Source organism: Pavona decussata, unplaced genomic scaffold (assembly GCF_977016875.1).
Source record: "Pavona decussata unplaced genomic scaffold, jaPavDecu1.1 SCAFFOLD_300, whole genome shotgun sequence".
NCBI lineage: Eukaryota > Metazoa > Cnidaria > Anthozoa > Scleractinia > Agariciidae > Pavona > Pavona decussata.
The window spans coordinates 2,766,354-2,780,804 of NW_028145697.1; the positions used below are offsets into that span (position 1 = coordinate 2,766,354).

Sequence of the window (14,451 nt, forward strand, 5' to 3'; positions counted from 1 at the left end):
CGGTTACCGTGACCTTAGTCAGAGATACTAAAATTCTGCCCGCTACCGGAAGCAATCGGACTGTAGCGGAGCACCGTGGGTAAGAAAGTATGGTAACCAATCGATGCGAGAAATTTTGGTTTGGGTTATGACGTCACTGTCCGTCCGACCGTACGACCGTATGTCCGTCCGTATCCAGCATCACAGGTGAGCCAATGCGATTGGCACACTCAAGTATGTGAAGCTTGCGCTCCCGCCCGCGTTTGTTTGGCGGGAAGTTACATGGCCAACTGCATTTCCAAAAAACAAAAGAAAATTTTAAAGGCAACAAAATACAAAGTCAATTTATGTAATCGTTGAATATGTCGACAAACGTGGAAACAAGAGAAAGAGAGAGGGGGGAAAGAAAACTAGAAAGCAGGCCACGAATAAGCAAAGTTCAACGTGAAACCCGGGAGCGACTGAGAGCACGAGCAAACAGGCGAAATATAAGTTGAAACAAACCATGTGGTAAACAACTCACAAGTCGCTTAGAAATTAAATGCACTCTTGCAGGCAACTGTCGATAATTTTCCATATTTGACGTATTTCAAACTATACCCAGATACTTAAATCGTTTCTATACGACAAATATTCGTGGATGAATTAATTTTTGAGCATTTCGTGTTGATCATGCGCTTCTAAACACGCAGAAATTTTAAACACTCAAATATTTCGGACCACAACCAAACATTATTTTTCCCGCATTCTCCTTTTGTTGACGTTTACTCAGAGACTAAAATTATTTCTGTAGGAGGGACATTCACAGAGTTATGAATTGTTTTGAACATTTTGTGCTGGACTTGTGTAATTCATTCGCAGCGCATATTAACCATTGAGCTTGTAAACACGCACAAAATTTAAGCACTCAAATATTTCGGACCACAACCAAACATTTTTTCTGTATTCTTCTTATGTTAACGTTTGTTTGCAGACTATAATTATTTCTGTGCGGGGAATATTTACAGAGTAAGCGGGGAAAATGCACGCTTGAAAAACATCATCACGCGGTAGCCAACTCGCAAGCTGTTTACAAATTAAATCCTTTCTTTCGGGCAATAATCGATACGTTTTCCTTATTCTACGTATTCCAAGCTTTACACAGACACATTAATCGTTTGCATGGGACAAATATTCATGGAAAACTTAATTTTTTCATCCACGACTATTTTATAGTCTCAAACGTCATCGGAATTCAGCACTGTGATCTCGCACGATCGACAAGAACAACTGGTTCAAAACATTTTCCGCTGACGCGTAAGCAGTTTGCTTCATATGTGCTAAAAATATATTTTTGTTCATTGTATATGTTGCTTGTCTTGTGTAGAAAATATTAAGGAAGCCTATTTTCCACGGAAATTTGAATGAGTGGTTCTTACACGGACACGCTCTTAATTTGCCAACATTATATATTTTATTCTCGCTGGTAGCCTGAGTATATACCTGAGTTGCGGTAAGTTTGGTTCACGAATGCGCTGGAAAACAAGTGAGTTGTAAATTTTCTCAGCGAGCAATGATGCGTATAAGAGGGTCTGTAACATCGCTTGGAAAATAAAACTCCTACCATGACTGTGGCTCAGGCCCTGAACGATCATATTAGACAGACTACTACGACCCCTGGGCACAAGCCATTTGTTACAGGTAATTTGTTTTCAATATTAGCGCCTTCCTGTCCCTAATCAAACAAGCGCGCGCTAATTTCTGTAGCCTAAGTAAACTAAATTTACGTCACAATTGATTCTAGTGCACAATTAGCCTTTCTGCTTTTTGCACTCATGTTATCCTATTCCGTTTATTAAGTCACTGAGAAATGATAAAGTAAAACATGAAGATTCGTTCACAGATTCTAAAGTACATGCATTTGGACAGAACTTATTGCTTGCTTACAGGTAGGTTTAGCCTCCATGTCCGTCTTAAATAATGGTGTAATCAAGGTTCGTGTTTACGCATGACTATAAAATCTCCGCACTTTGCGCCATTTGCCGTTTCCACGGAAAAATTTTTTGACACATCAGTAGGATGTTCCGACCGTTTTGCAAAGTCATGGGTCAAACTCTCGTTCGAATCTCGACTCTTTTGTCCCCTTCAGTTGTTACGACAAGTTTTTTGATGTTTAGGAACTATTTAAAGCTCAGTTTAGTATGTACTTCCTTTTCACATGAAAGGGCAGGTTTAGCTGGTGTTTTAATAGTGTTGGCTCAGTAGTGCATACTTCTTCTTTAAAGAATAACACACATACAATAAGCAAATTACTACATATATTTACTATATTTGCAGGCAGAAATGTTCGCATCATTATGGAATTATTTCGCCTGATAGATGTTCATGATGAAATGGCACTGAACGATGCTCAGTTCTGCGCATTTATGAAGACAGCCACTGACTTTAACACAAATCAAATCTACAAAGTGTTCGACATGTTAGATGTGGACGGATCAGGGGCAATGGATTTTGACGAATTCTACCTGCTCATTTGTATCCTTATCGCTGTGCAAGACAAAGCAGAGAAGAACTTTATCTACCGCCATTCTCGCACTGTGTTCGATCTTCTTGACGAGGACAGTAGCGGCAATATTTCCGCTTACGAGTTTGAGACCTTTGGATTTTTGTTTAACTTGCAAGGTGAAGCTATTCGAACCATCTTTGGGGAATTTGACGTATCCGGAGATCAGGTATGTAAGCAAAAGAGACGGGAAGACGGCAAATGCTCAATGATAGACCAATCAGACAAAATAGCTAGCCTGTACGGTCCAGCCTACCCACCTTCCTCAAGAGAAATAGAGGAGAGGGGGCTGGCATACTACAGGCTACCAAACCATGAACGTATCTAAGATAGTTTTTGCCGTAGTGTTCCACCATCAAAATCTCTCGAAAACACAAAGAACTCCTTTTACAATTCTTGAAAATGGGAATTTTTTTAAGAATTTTTTAAATTCCGTTAATGCATTAGTTTTGGCTGAATACTAAGGTCGGTTATTTTCAACTAAAACTCTTAATACTGACAAATAGAAATCTTGATTACTGCTTCAACTGGAAACGTTTGAGAGCATACTGTGGGTTACTGTTAATTTTCCTTGTACCCTCTAAAGTATCGATGTCCACCAAGTGTCCACGTATATGACAAACTTCTGTAGTTTCCGGCATCAACTCTACTGTACAACATTAAACAATAAATGCTACTTCTACTTGTATTTTCAAGTTTTCGCATTTTCGCAAGAAGAACGTTTTCTTTTTTTTAATTAGGTCAATTGCCATCGTCATCACCATCATCGTCACTATGGCTTTGCGAAAATATCGTGAAAGAACTTAATCCATACCAATATTACTTTCTTGTGTTTCAGTTGTGCATGTCTGTCTAATGAGCGAATTAATCCTGATTCATCAAGCAAGCAACTTTCTCACAGTCCCATAGGACTTACCGAGATTGGGCGACTGTGAGTCATGAGAAAGCGGGGCCACATTATCCATTAGCTATTATTCCCAACACCTCAGTTGTTAAGACACTCTCCAAATTTCGTTTCACAAGTCATTCAACATGGCACCACAAAAAAATCAGTGCTAGAATCCTGTGCAAGGGTCACTCGTAAAGATCGGGGATTGTAGAAGGGGACTTTCATTTTTTTTTTGTTTTTGAAAAACGGAAAAGGGACAAGGTTACAAACATTTTTACAATTTACTTTTAATAAGGAACTCATTCCATTTTGCACCCGGTGCAGGCCGGGAAAAACCCGACAATCACAGTCATTGACATGGAGCGTCAAATCGTCTTAAACTCTGAGCGGTTTATACTATTTTCTTCTTTCAACAGCGTTAGACAGTTTAATTGTTTGCACACAGTTTTTGTTATTGTCAGTACAATTATTAAGAGACTGCGCTCTGGTCGGGGAAATGGAATTAAACTCTTTACCTATCTAGGCGTGTGATTTGTTAATCTGTTGTTCTGCTTTTAGGAACTCGACTACTCTGAATTTAAGATGTTCGCCATGGCATGTATTGACAGACAGTCGGAGATCGAGTCATCCAAAGAAAACAAAACCAATGTTTTATTCGACACCGCTGGTAGAATTTGCAGATCGTGTGTTGTAATGTAGTCATGAAATATCTGGAACACGCCAAAGCTGTTCTCTCGTTTATGGAATTTTCTAGAAAATTAATGTTTATTAAAAAGCCTGTAAAATAAGCTGAGAATAGTAGTAGTTTCTGTTTATTTCATTAGTGCGGGATGGTTACCTGGTGAACTATGTTTCTCCTGGTGTTACTGCGACCTATTTTTGGGTTTTGTTGGTGCAAACTTATAAGGATGTAAAATTTTGGTTTCACCATGGTGCTGTGCAGAAATGAATGAATTGAGGTGAAACTGACTGGATTTGACCTTAGTTGCGCCGTTTGTATGCAGTTCATTTTTCGCGCTTAATTTTTCAAATATTGCTATATCCTTTTCTCAAAGAATAGAAGCCTAATACGAAAAGATCACATTCGGTTGTAATGCCACGTAACGTAACGACAGTCACGGTGTGACCGGTAACGTGTTTCGCGGACCTACTTTGGACCAGTCAAACCTGTTCTGATGTGATTATGTAATTTTGTCTCCCGGTAATTTCATCCAATCGTTGTACCAAATTGATAGGATGATAAGATTGTAACTACTGAGTTACGACTTCTTGACACCTTTGTGTGTGAGACGGTCAGTATGATGGGAGATGACGTTTTATTGCCAGAATATGGACGTCAGGCGAAACCCTTACGACGGTGAGAGGGTTTCGTGGGGGAGGGGGTAGTAAAATGACTAAAAACAATGTACACCCATGAGGCGGGTATTCAGGTATATTATTTTTGGGGAGGTACGAATGAGGTCACATTTTGATACTCAAAAACAACCCAACTGCCCAACGGACCAGAACTTAACCCCAAAAAGTCAGGAGGAATTACCTTCTGCCGTCATTAATTTACTCGTGACCCCCCCCCCCCCCCCCCTCGGCTCTCCCCAACCTGGGATGTTGGTCTTCTATACATTTAATCTTTTATGTGGTATTTCGTGTAGTCGACATAGCACGCCTCAAATTGAATAAAACTAAAACAAAATCAAATGAAATGGAACTTCAAAAGGTAACAAAGGCAAAATTTTGATCTTCTCGTCATCTACAATATGTGATATCTTGACTTCCTGAGAATTTCGATCGTAGTCTCACATCTCCTGGCCTTCACAGCCTGAGTCTATTTTTGTGTAAATCATACCAGTGATAATCAGTGTTAAACTGTACGAAAAAAAGAAAAATGGCAGGTCGGAAGACAACTGAAATCAAATGGAGCAAAAGAACAGAGGAGTGTTTGGAAGCAAATCCGGGCTGAATTAAATACCGTTTATGTATTCGTAGTATTGGCAATCGACACACATGCCAGCAGTGAGGAGGACAGGGGAAAAGAACGGAGTGGAAAAGGTTTAAAGCGAAAAAAAACAGACGGTTGATATTTTATTACCCCTTTTTTGGTAGAACATTTATCGTGTTCGAGTTGTGTGATCTCAAGGCCAGAATAATCAGCACATCACCAGAAACTCGTAAACGATCATAAGTTTGCTAGATCTGGATATTTTTTAATTGTCGTCTGGGTTTCAAGAATGAAAAAGCAATACAGACTGCAATACAGTGAGAATCCCTTTGAGTTGACTCAGCTCATACAGTTTATGTCCATTTTATACTCACTTGACGTAATGATCTATAGCAACTGTTGCTTTGAGATCCTTTTGTTTTTCTTCGCATAACCGGGCGCTGGTGATTTTTTAAAACGCGCAGTACGAACTTTAGGTTTCGTGATGACAAACATTCTGGTTGATTGCAAACAATTTTACAGTAAGGAAATATTTTATCGATGATCGCAATTCACCCCCAACACGTCGTCCACAAAAAATACACCTTTTGTTAGCTTCAATTCGCTTTCTATTTTTGTGTGTGCGTGTGTTTCTTTTGTTTTCATTTATGCTAGTTCATTTTGAATTGCCTTTCTGCTGATTTCTTGGAACGGAAAAAATAAGAATTACGTACGGAAGATATGGCCATTTGCACTGTCGTGCTGATTCATGTTAACGTTATGGTCGACGTTCATAAATGTAAATACATAAAGCCATCACACGTTTTGACATTTATATGTTCAGATAGCTTATTTGTTCGAATTTCAATTATATTTTCGGATTTTTTGTTTTGTCTGAGATCCGAACATTCAAAGTTGCTGTAGTTAATACAGGCTGTTTCCCAAAAAATGTGACAGATGGTGGTTTAAAGAAGCGTGAACAGCATTTTTATCAAACCAAACGGAACTGTATATAAAAACCTGCACCTGAATAAAATAGTAGCAAAATTTTGACAGACCAACCCTTCTTCAGAGGATTTAAACAATTCGAACTATTTTGAATCACACGTCGTCCACAAAAAATACACCTTTGTTTGTTCCAATTCGCTTTCCTTTTGTGTGTGTGCATGTGTGATTGTTTTGTTTTCATTTCATGCTAGTTCATCTCTCTGTGTCTGAAATTGAAACTTAATTTGTATGAAGTAATGTACCCCATTAGAAGGACCGTTCGTAAAAGTCTAGTTGGACGATATTTACCGACCCTTACTTCCCTTTTTTCGATAACCGCGAAGATTTCCTACACTTAAGAAAACCACTTACCGATTTCCGTGGCCAGTCTGGTTAAGCTTCACAGTATATTTGCTCAGTAAATCTATCGTAAATTTGGAAACACCTCATTCTGTCCTTGTGACAACTTACGCTATACCGCACAACTGTGTGTATCATTTCAATTACATACAATTTATATTGAAACGGCGGCAGCCAAAATTGATTTTTCAGTTTGATTAATATTTCTGACTGAATAACAAAAGATTTGAGAACGAAAGGAAAGCCGCGTTTACAGCTACATGTTAGCTCTGTTTTTTTAAGGAGAATGTTAATTTTCTCCCTTTATCAATTAAATTTACAATCGGCAAATTTAAAGAGTAATTTAAAGGGGGAATCACCACAGAGACTCGAGGTATTCAGTAATATTTTTTTTGTAATGAAGCTTCCGTGATCGAATACTCCTTGAGCAAACGGAAATCAACTTTCCTGCCTTCACCAAGTAACAAGGTTCCACTTCACAAGCTGTTACAAATTGAACAATCAGAAGGAGTTTTTTCCTTTCCTGTCCTTACCTCGCAATTCTTCTTTTGAACAGACTCATTCTTTTTTTTTTTTAATTAAGCCGTAAAATTATATTGGCTTTAATGCTAGACACTAACAATCTTTCAATCGTTTTATGCTTTTGTCTCCCAGTATACGTTAAGAACGTGAAATATTGAGCTTAAATCACTTTGCCTTCAATAATTGCTAAATATGTTCATTTGTAGTTTTTCAGTTCACAATTTTGGTAATAGAGTCAAAGATTTCTTAAACTCACCAAATGGCGCACGAATACCAAACTGCGCGTTTATCGTCATTGGCAGTATCAAATAGCGCATGTGCAAACTTAAAGCAACTACTGTGATATCTTGAGGTCAGCGTACACCGCCCCAAAACGCAAAAGCTACGGCTGTACTGTATAGTCCAAAATATCAGTTGTCTATGCGCACTGACCATTTCAGACTACAATGGCCTGAAATAGGAAGGTTCCTGCTCGTAACTAGTCAACACCATTTGTGATTATGTGATAAGTCTATTTTGGGCGTAGACATTTTACGAAAACGTTTCATTTTTCGGCTAAGATAAAAGAGCTGTTGATAACCAACAGATTGCGACTACTCTAATGGGGAGCACTCCGTTTGTATAACACGGGGTGGGGAAAGAGATTTTTTTGTTGGATCCCTCTAAAGTTGCATAACATCTTTGCCCCGTCCTGAAGGGGTTATTTACTAAATAATCCACACGCCCTACGTCAAGCACGAATACTATTGCGTTTGCTACTGAAAATTTGCTAGATTCTCGGCTATGGCTGTTGAATGCTTGCGAATTTCGTTTCATCTGTTTTTTTTTTTCATAATTTCGGTTGGTTTCTTTTTATTATTACTTTGATCTTAAAGTAGTTAGGTTTGAAACATTGTGGGAATTTATACCGAAATAGTTAGTAACTGGGAAAAATCAACAACTACACGAATGAACTTTCGATCAGTATTTCACGGGCTTACTCATATTGTTATTCATATAGTTACTATTTGTAGGCACTAACGTCGTTTAAATTTTTTTTATACGAAACCATGGCATAAAGATCAATTAGAAGATCCAGAAAAGCACGCCAATGATATTCATGAACTGTATGATAGACATCACAAGGTGTCCCCTAACCTTAATTCTCACTAAAACACACATAATTCGGTCAAACATGAAGTCGTATGAAAACGACAAAAAAGCCTATTTTATATGAAGTACCCAAATTCAGGGTTAGGTGCATTTCTGGACATAAGTGAGAAGATCCACCGAAACTCCCTACGAGTTTTGTCAGCAAACACTTGCTGAAAGCATTTCTTATAGAAAATCAGCTTGAGAAAGTTTACCTTAATCCGGCTGGCACGAATAAATGCAACCCAATAATGATAAGGAAGACTTCAAGGAAAAGTTTGAAATAAAAAAAGTTTGTTTAAAATATTGAAAAATATTGAAGCTGGGTTTGTCACCAGGTGGGTACATTAAAAATTATTTGGAGATACAAATAAAGTTACACTGGTGGATTAAAAGCGTTCTAAAATTATTTACAATAAAAATGTTCCCAACGTTTCGGTCGCAATCACGGACCTTCTTCAGGGGAAGTGAAAGAAAAATGATGCAGAAGCACAGTTATAAACAAGACTCTGAGTAAAATTCAGGATATTTGTCATTTTTTCTTGTTAGTGAGAGTCAAGTGAAATACTCCTTGGGGAGTAACGCCCCGTCGGCTCGATTGAGTGGGTCTTTGGCGCAATTAATCTCCCAGGCCTCGAGAATCTTTCTTTGGTGCCAATTATTGCTAGTCCTGAGAATTGTGGCCTCATCCCACACGATGTCGTGATTTGTTTTTATCACGTGGTCTCCAAGTACTGATCAGCACTTGCAGACCACGTGATAAAAACAAATCACGACAACACATAAGTTTGCCCAAAGCCCACTTAATGTCTCTGTACTCAATTATGACTTCTATTACAAAGTAGAATGGAGGCAAAGAAGTTCAAAGCAGAATTGAAACAAACAGAAGAGCCGACAACATTATCTCTGGATTGAATCTAATTGGTGTAATAACAAAGCTCTATTCGTACGTGACGTCATAACCAAAACCAAGATTTCGGGCATTGACAGGTTACCAAAATTTGTTACGGATGCTCTGCGCGCGCACCTTTGGCGCGTGGAGCTCTGCCAAAAAGAACCACGGTTAAGAGGCTTTGTTACGCCGCAAAATGTAACAATTAACGCAAAATGTAACAACTTTTGACGCAAAATGTAATATTAACCCGAATTGTAACAACTTCTAACGCAAAATGTAACAATTTCTTTAACGCGAATTGTAACAACTTTTTAACGCAAAATGCAACAACTTCTTTAACGCGAAATGTAACAACGCAAAACGTAACAATCTTTTTGATGGATTATTGTAAGTAAAGCTTAAGGTACATCACTATCCACTGTGTGCGGGTGGCTAAACTTGGTCATACCAACCTTCAGTACAGCTTTAGCTATTATCCCTCGGTTGTCTAAACCTTATGAAGTATGGACTTTTGGATTCCCAAATTAATAAAGTGCTGTTTATATTACTATCAATACCAGAGGTAAAGTGGGAAAGAGGAGCGAAGGGTCACAATATTCCCAAGTTTTCATAATTTGGGAGAGGAAAGAGTAAAGCGGAAGCGGTTGTCAGATTAAGTGGTAAAGGCGTAAACGTGGTGTTTACCTTGCCACCAACACTACATACATACAGAAGGAGTTTCGATCGAAAGCTTTATCACTGGTACCTGAAGAATGTATGGTTACTTAAACGACTTCTACTACCTACTTACACTTGCATTTACTTACAATACACTGTTGCTTTTCTCCATCATTAATCATAGAACACATAGAGTCAAAGTTAATCAGCCATTTAACAAGGGTAAGAGAGTTGTTCTAACACTCTACGATCTTTATTCTATGTGCTCTTGAATAATTTTCTCCTCTTTTCATTAAACGATTTCTTAGCTTAACATTTTAATTCAAGAGAAAACGTCGACCTTTCTAAACCGAGTGATTCTATTTAATACAGTTAACTCTTTCCTAGCGGCCACTTCTCGTAAGCGAACGCCTCCCGTTTTGCTAAATACTGCTCCAAAACCTCTCTCAACGGGACTTGTGACCAGTAGGTTTGTATAATTTGCATTTCAGTAGATGTTTGGCTTGACAAGAAGGCTAATATGTCTAAATCTCCTTCTTTATATATCAAGGCCAGAGTTGTTACATTTTGGGTTGTTACATTTTGCGTTAAAGAAGTTGTTACATTTTGCGTTAAAAAGTTGTTACATTCGCACTAAAGAATTTGTTACATTTTGCGTAAGAAGTTGTTACAGTTCGGGTTAATATTACATTTTGCGTCAAAAGTTGTTACATTTCGCGTTAATGTTACATTTTGCGTTAATTGTTACATTTTGCGGCGTAACGGGGTTGCCTTCTTGACGCCCTATTAAGACAAGAAATGTAAGAAATGCATTCGAACTCCCGTAGCTGTTTAGTATTCAAAGGTTATGTAAGTCATTTTCAGAGTAGATTATCACTGAACTGCTTTTAGGAGAAGTCTTTATATAAATTTCTCCGTCCATAGTCTAGACACTAGATAGGATATGATCGTTGTATGATGATTTTGTTCGCCTGCCTGCCCAAGCTAGCTCTGCAGTGTGTGGTGTTCTCGTTAATATGATCCGATTTTTTGTCGTGGTTGCCGCAGCGTAACTTGGAAATAAATCTGACTATTTAATAGATTTAAGTTTTATGCGTTTTTAGTACAACATAGACTTGTGGTAGGAGGGAAAATCAATGAATTATTGAATTTGTTTACTTTTGAATTTGTTTACTTTTGGGTTTCTCGTTGTAGTTTGACAAGTTACGTTGTGGACCGTGATGTGCGTATAAAATAAACAATATTTAGCATGTCGCTACCGGGCAATTATCATCAGTTCGTTAGCCGTTTGACAACAACTGAAGTTAGTGAGTGCACAGGCGTCCCAAGCTCACGTTTAGAGAAAGCGAAAAATTAATTATCCATTTATTCATATATGCGTCACGGCTGTGTGAGTTGGAACGTGACCTTTCATCTTTCGCGGTGTTAGGTTACATGAGATTTGAGCGCTTTATAAGACGTTGTATGGGGAATAAAATATCGTTCATTTAGAACGCTAAATACATTAAAATATCCTCATTTTTTACGTAAGATGATTAAAAAAAACTCACCTCTTGTGTGTCCGTTGTGCTTTTTCGTTATTTTCGCTGTTTTGAGCTTTTTATGCCACCACTGTTCTCTCCTTCATAAGACGGAGTCAAGCTTGACTTCGTCTTATGAAGGAGAGAACAATGAGGATATTTTAATGTATTTAGCGTTCTAAATGAACGATATTTTATTCCCCATACAACGTCTTATAAAGCGCTCAAATTCTCAACGGTTCTCATGTAACCTAACACCGCGAAAGATGAAAGGTCACGTTCCAACTCACGCAGCCGTGACGCATATATGAATAAATGGATAATTAATTTTTCGCTTTCTCTAAACGTGAGCTTGGGACGCCTGTGGTGAGTGTTACTCATTTTGCTCGAAGTGGGTGTCGAGGTTTAAGGGAAGGCGTATGCTAAGGTAACTTTGGCGATATTTATTGTACTCATATTCGAATTTATAGGGAATATTTCATATTTATCCAAGTATATTTTGGTGGCTTAAGGTTTTGTTATTATTGGTTCTGTATCGTATATCGTTCAATTTGTAAAGAGCAATGGTAACCTTAGTTTCCGTTTTAGCTTTTCAGTAATTTGCCGAGCTGTGCAAATGATCGCGAAAACCATATCATGTTGTTACTAAAGGGAAAAAACTAGAAAAGCCAAAAGTAGCTATGCTAGGAGATATTTTCAAATTATCTTCGTTGACCTGAATAAGGTTAATTAATCAACTTGGAAGTTCTAGAAGTGTTACTTGAAGTAAATTGGTTTCGGTTGAAATGAATACTTTTGAAATGAGCTCCGTTCTGTAATTGCGTTTTCAGGAGTATTCAATAGGATAACCTTTTAGCTATGAATACTAAGTGAGTTTCTTTGTGAACTGTAATAACGGTAATTACGCGGCACGAGCCGTTCACTGACACTTCGGGAAACTCATCAGCTACGTTTACACACCTCAAGAACTTTTAACTTAAGAATAGTGCAAGTTCTCCTTGATTAACAAGTGTAGTCGTTAGTGAGGTTTTGGTGCTAAAACTTGGCTTTTTAATCTTCTACGCGTTATTCAAAGTACTGCCGCGTCCTCTGTAATCACTTTTCACATTCACATATTGTATTCTGTTAACAATGGATACTTGTACAAATCATACATATATATACAACTCTGTTAGTAGCGCTAAGTGATTACATCGGTGATTACAGCAGGATTACATGTTTACAACCTTGCTGTTGGACGAACTTATGTCAGTTCGTCCTTCGAGAATAAACTGCTGTTGGAACCAAAAGTGAAGTTGTCGCTGTTACTTCTACATCCAGTTGCGGCTAGATCTTGGTACCTCGAGGGAGTGACGGCCCTTTCTCGCAAGCGATCTCTCCTTGAGTTAACCTTCCCCAAGATATTGTCACAGAAGTTCTCCCGTTGAAGTTCAGAATAGCCCGAAACGTTCCCGCTCGCTTAGAGTGGAAAGATCTTCCGTCACACTTGATTTTGTAGCTGCCAAATTTCACAATCATTGGGTTTGTTCCGTTGCGCCACCTCAGTTTGTAAGATATTTTGTTATCACTACCGCAGAAACATGCACGGCATTTAGGGCCTCGGTTACTTTAATGTCTTTAATAACAGCTTCTTCCGTCAAATCATAAGCGTCATCAGGCTCGCCGTGTATCCAAAGAGATGCCTCTAATCTGTCAGATTCGTCGATTTGGTCTTGGAGCCTTTTCTTTGCTGCCTACAGTTCCCTTGCTAAATAATTTACAGCATACTGAAGACATGAGGAGGACGGGCACAGTCAACAGTATTTAGCTTTCCATGTTAGTTTTGGTTTAGTATAGACATAAAGGATCTCTGAGCATAGCATTGAATTTCATTCCTAGCTTAACTTGCAAAGGAAAAAGTCCTTCGTAACTTTAATTTTCTTAATTTGTACATTTAGTGTCCTTATCGCTCCAGTGTCTGCCGCTATAATGATGTCATTTATACATCCCTCAATTCTCCTCTGATAATGTCTGTTATGGAAAGTTGAAGTCTTGTTTCCACCATACAATTCTAAATTTATTCCTCGCGAAGCGAGGGCCGAAGGCCCGAGCGTAGCGACGTTAATAAATTTGTCGGCCGAGCCGGCCCGAGAGGAGCTAAGCCGCGCGAATTCGAGCGAAAAATATATTTATATATTTCGTTGAAGGTGTCCGCACTGTTGCCTAGCAACAGGGAAAAACAAAGTATGAATGACGTCAGACTGTCTGGCGTCGTCTGGAGCGAAATTTGCACACATCGGAAAAAATATGCGTGCATGATCAAATTTCAACTGCAATGTTCATCAATATTCACTGGATACAGAACTATCTCTCCAGAATCTTTTCCCTTTCTTTTAGAAATCTTTTTTGTTAAAGATTGCATTGAAGAAATTACACGTTTTGTGGCCGCGGTAAAATAATTTTCCGTTGGAAATAAATTCATCGAACACGACAGCGCTGCACGCCCGTTGTACATTACGTCGCGTCAGAAATAGATTTCAACCGCAAACTAGCCTGTGGAACTACGAAAAGACCATGCTCATTAAAAAAATCCTATGCTCCTTTTATTCCTCCTCAATTGATGCTACAATACAAGTAAAGAGGGCTTTCCACGACCTTAATTCCACCCAGCCCCAGCTTCGCGAGATTTTGCGAGTCACGTATTTCTAGTTTTATTTTAAATTTCCTTTGCTGCTATTGTTGTTGTTGATTTTTTTCCCTCCAATTTTCAAAGTCCATATTTTTTTTCTGCCTTATTCCAACACGATATTCCTTAAAGTGACACTTTTATTATAATCATCTAACATAATGCAGTCCAATTTTGAGAGAAAGGAATAGCCTTGTGTCGGCGTTTGTCAAACGATAAAATGATTTGCCTGTACTACGTTAGATTACCTAACATGAGCCAAATTTAAAATAAGAACACTTACAGTAAATCGTTTTGAAAAGTCTGCTTTATTCAGGTTATCCATTCATTTACATAAATTACTTCGCCTTTTCTATGTTCACAAAACAAGGCCTTGTAGTCGGCCTTAT

At 38.3% G+C, this 14,451-nt stretch overlaps 1 protein-coding gene across 1 annotated transcript; it reads left to right on the plus strand.

Annotated features, from left to right (window-relative positions):
- Window positions 1-1,749: 1,749 nt before the first annotated feature.
- LOC146454616 (EF-hand calcium-binding domain-containing protein 9-like) lies at window positions 1,750-4,198 on the plus strand. The gene is made up of 3 exons (XM_085095178.1): window positions 1,750-1,907; window positions 2,296-2,690; window positions 3,969-4,198. Exons 1-3 carry the CDS (start codon window positions 1,844-1,846, stop codon window positions 4,107-4,109), a joined length of 600 nt encoding a protein of 199 aa, XP_084951304.1. The 5' UTR covers window positions 1,750-1,843; the 3' UTR covers window positions 4,110-4,198.
- The last annotated feature ends 10,253 nt before the right edge of the window (window positions 4,199-14,451 follow it).

What these genes read in the sequence shown, in the direction of transcription:
- LOC146454616 (XM_085095178.1), top strand. Translation starts at nt 1,844, where the DNA reads ATGAAGATTCGTTCACAGATTCTAAAGTACATGCATTTGGACAGAACT. An exon ending in AACTTATTGCTTGCTTACAG is followed by an intron (nt 1,908 to 2,295) that starts GTAGGTTTAGCC and finishes CTATATTTGCAG; the next exon opens with GCAGAAATGTTCGCATCATT. An exon ending in TTGACGTATCCGGAGATCAG is followed by an intron (nt 2,691 to 3,968) that starts GTATGTAAGCAA and finishes TTCTGCTTTTAG; the next exon opens with GAACTCGACTACTCTGAATT.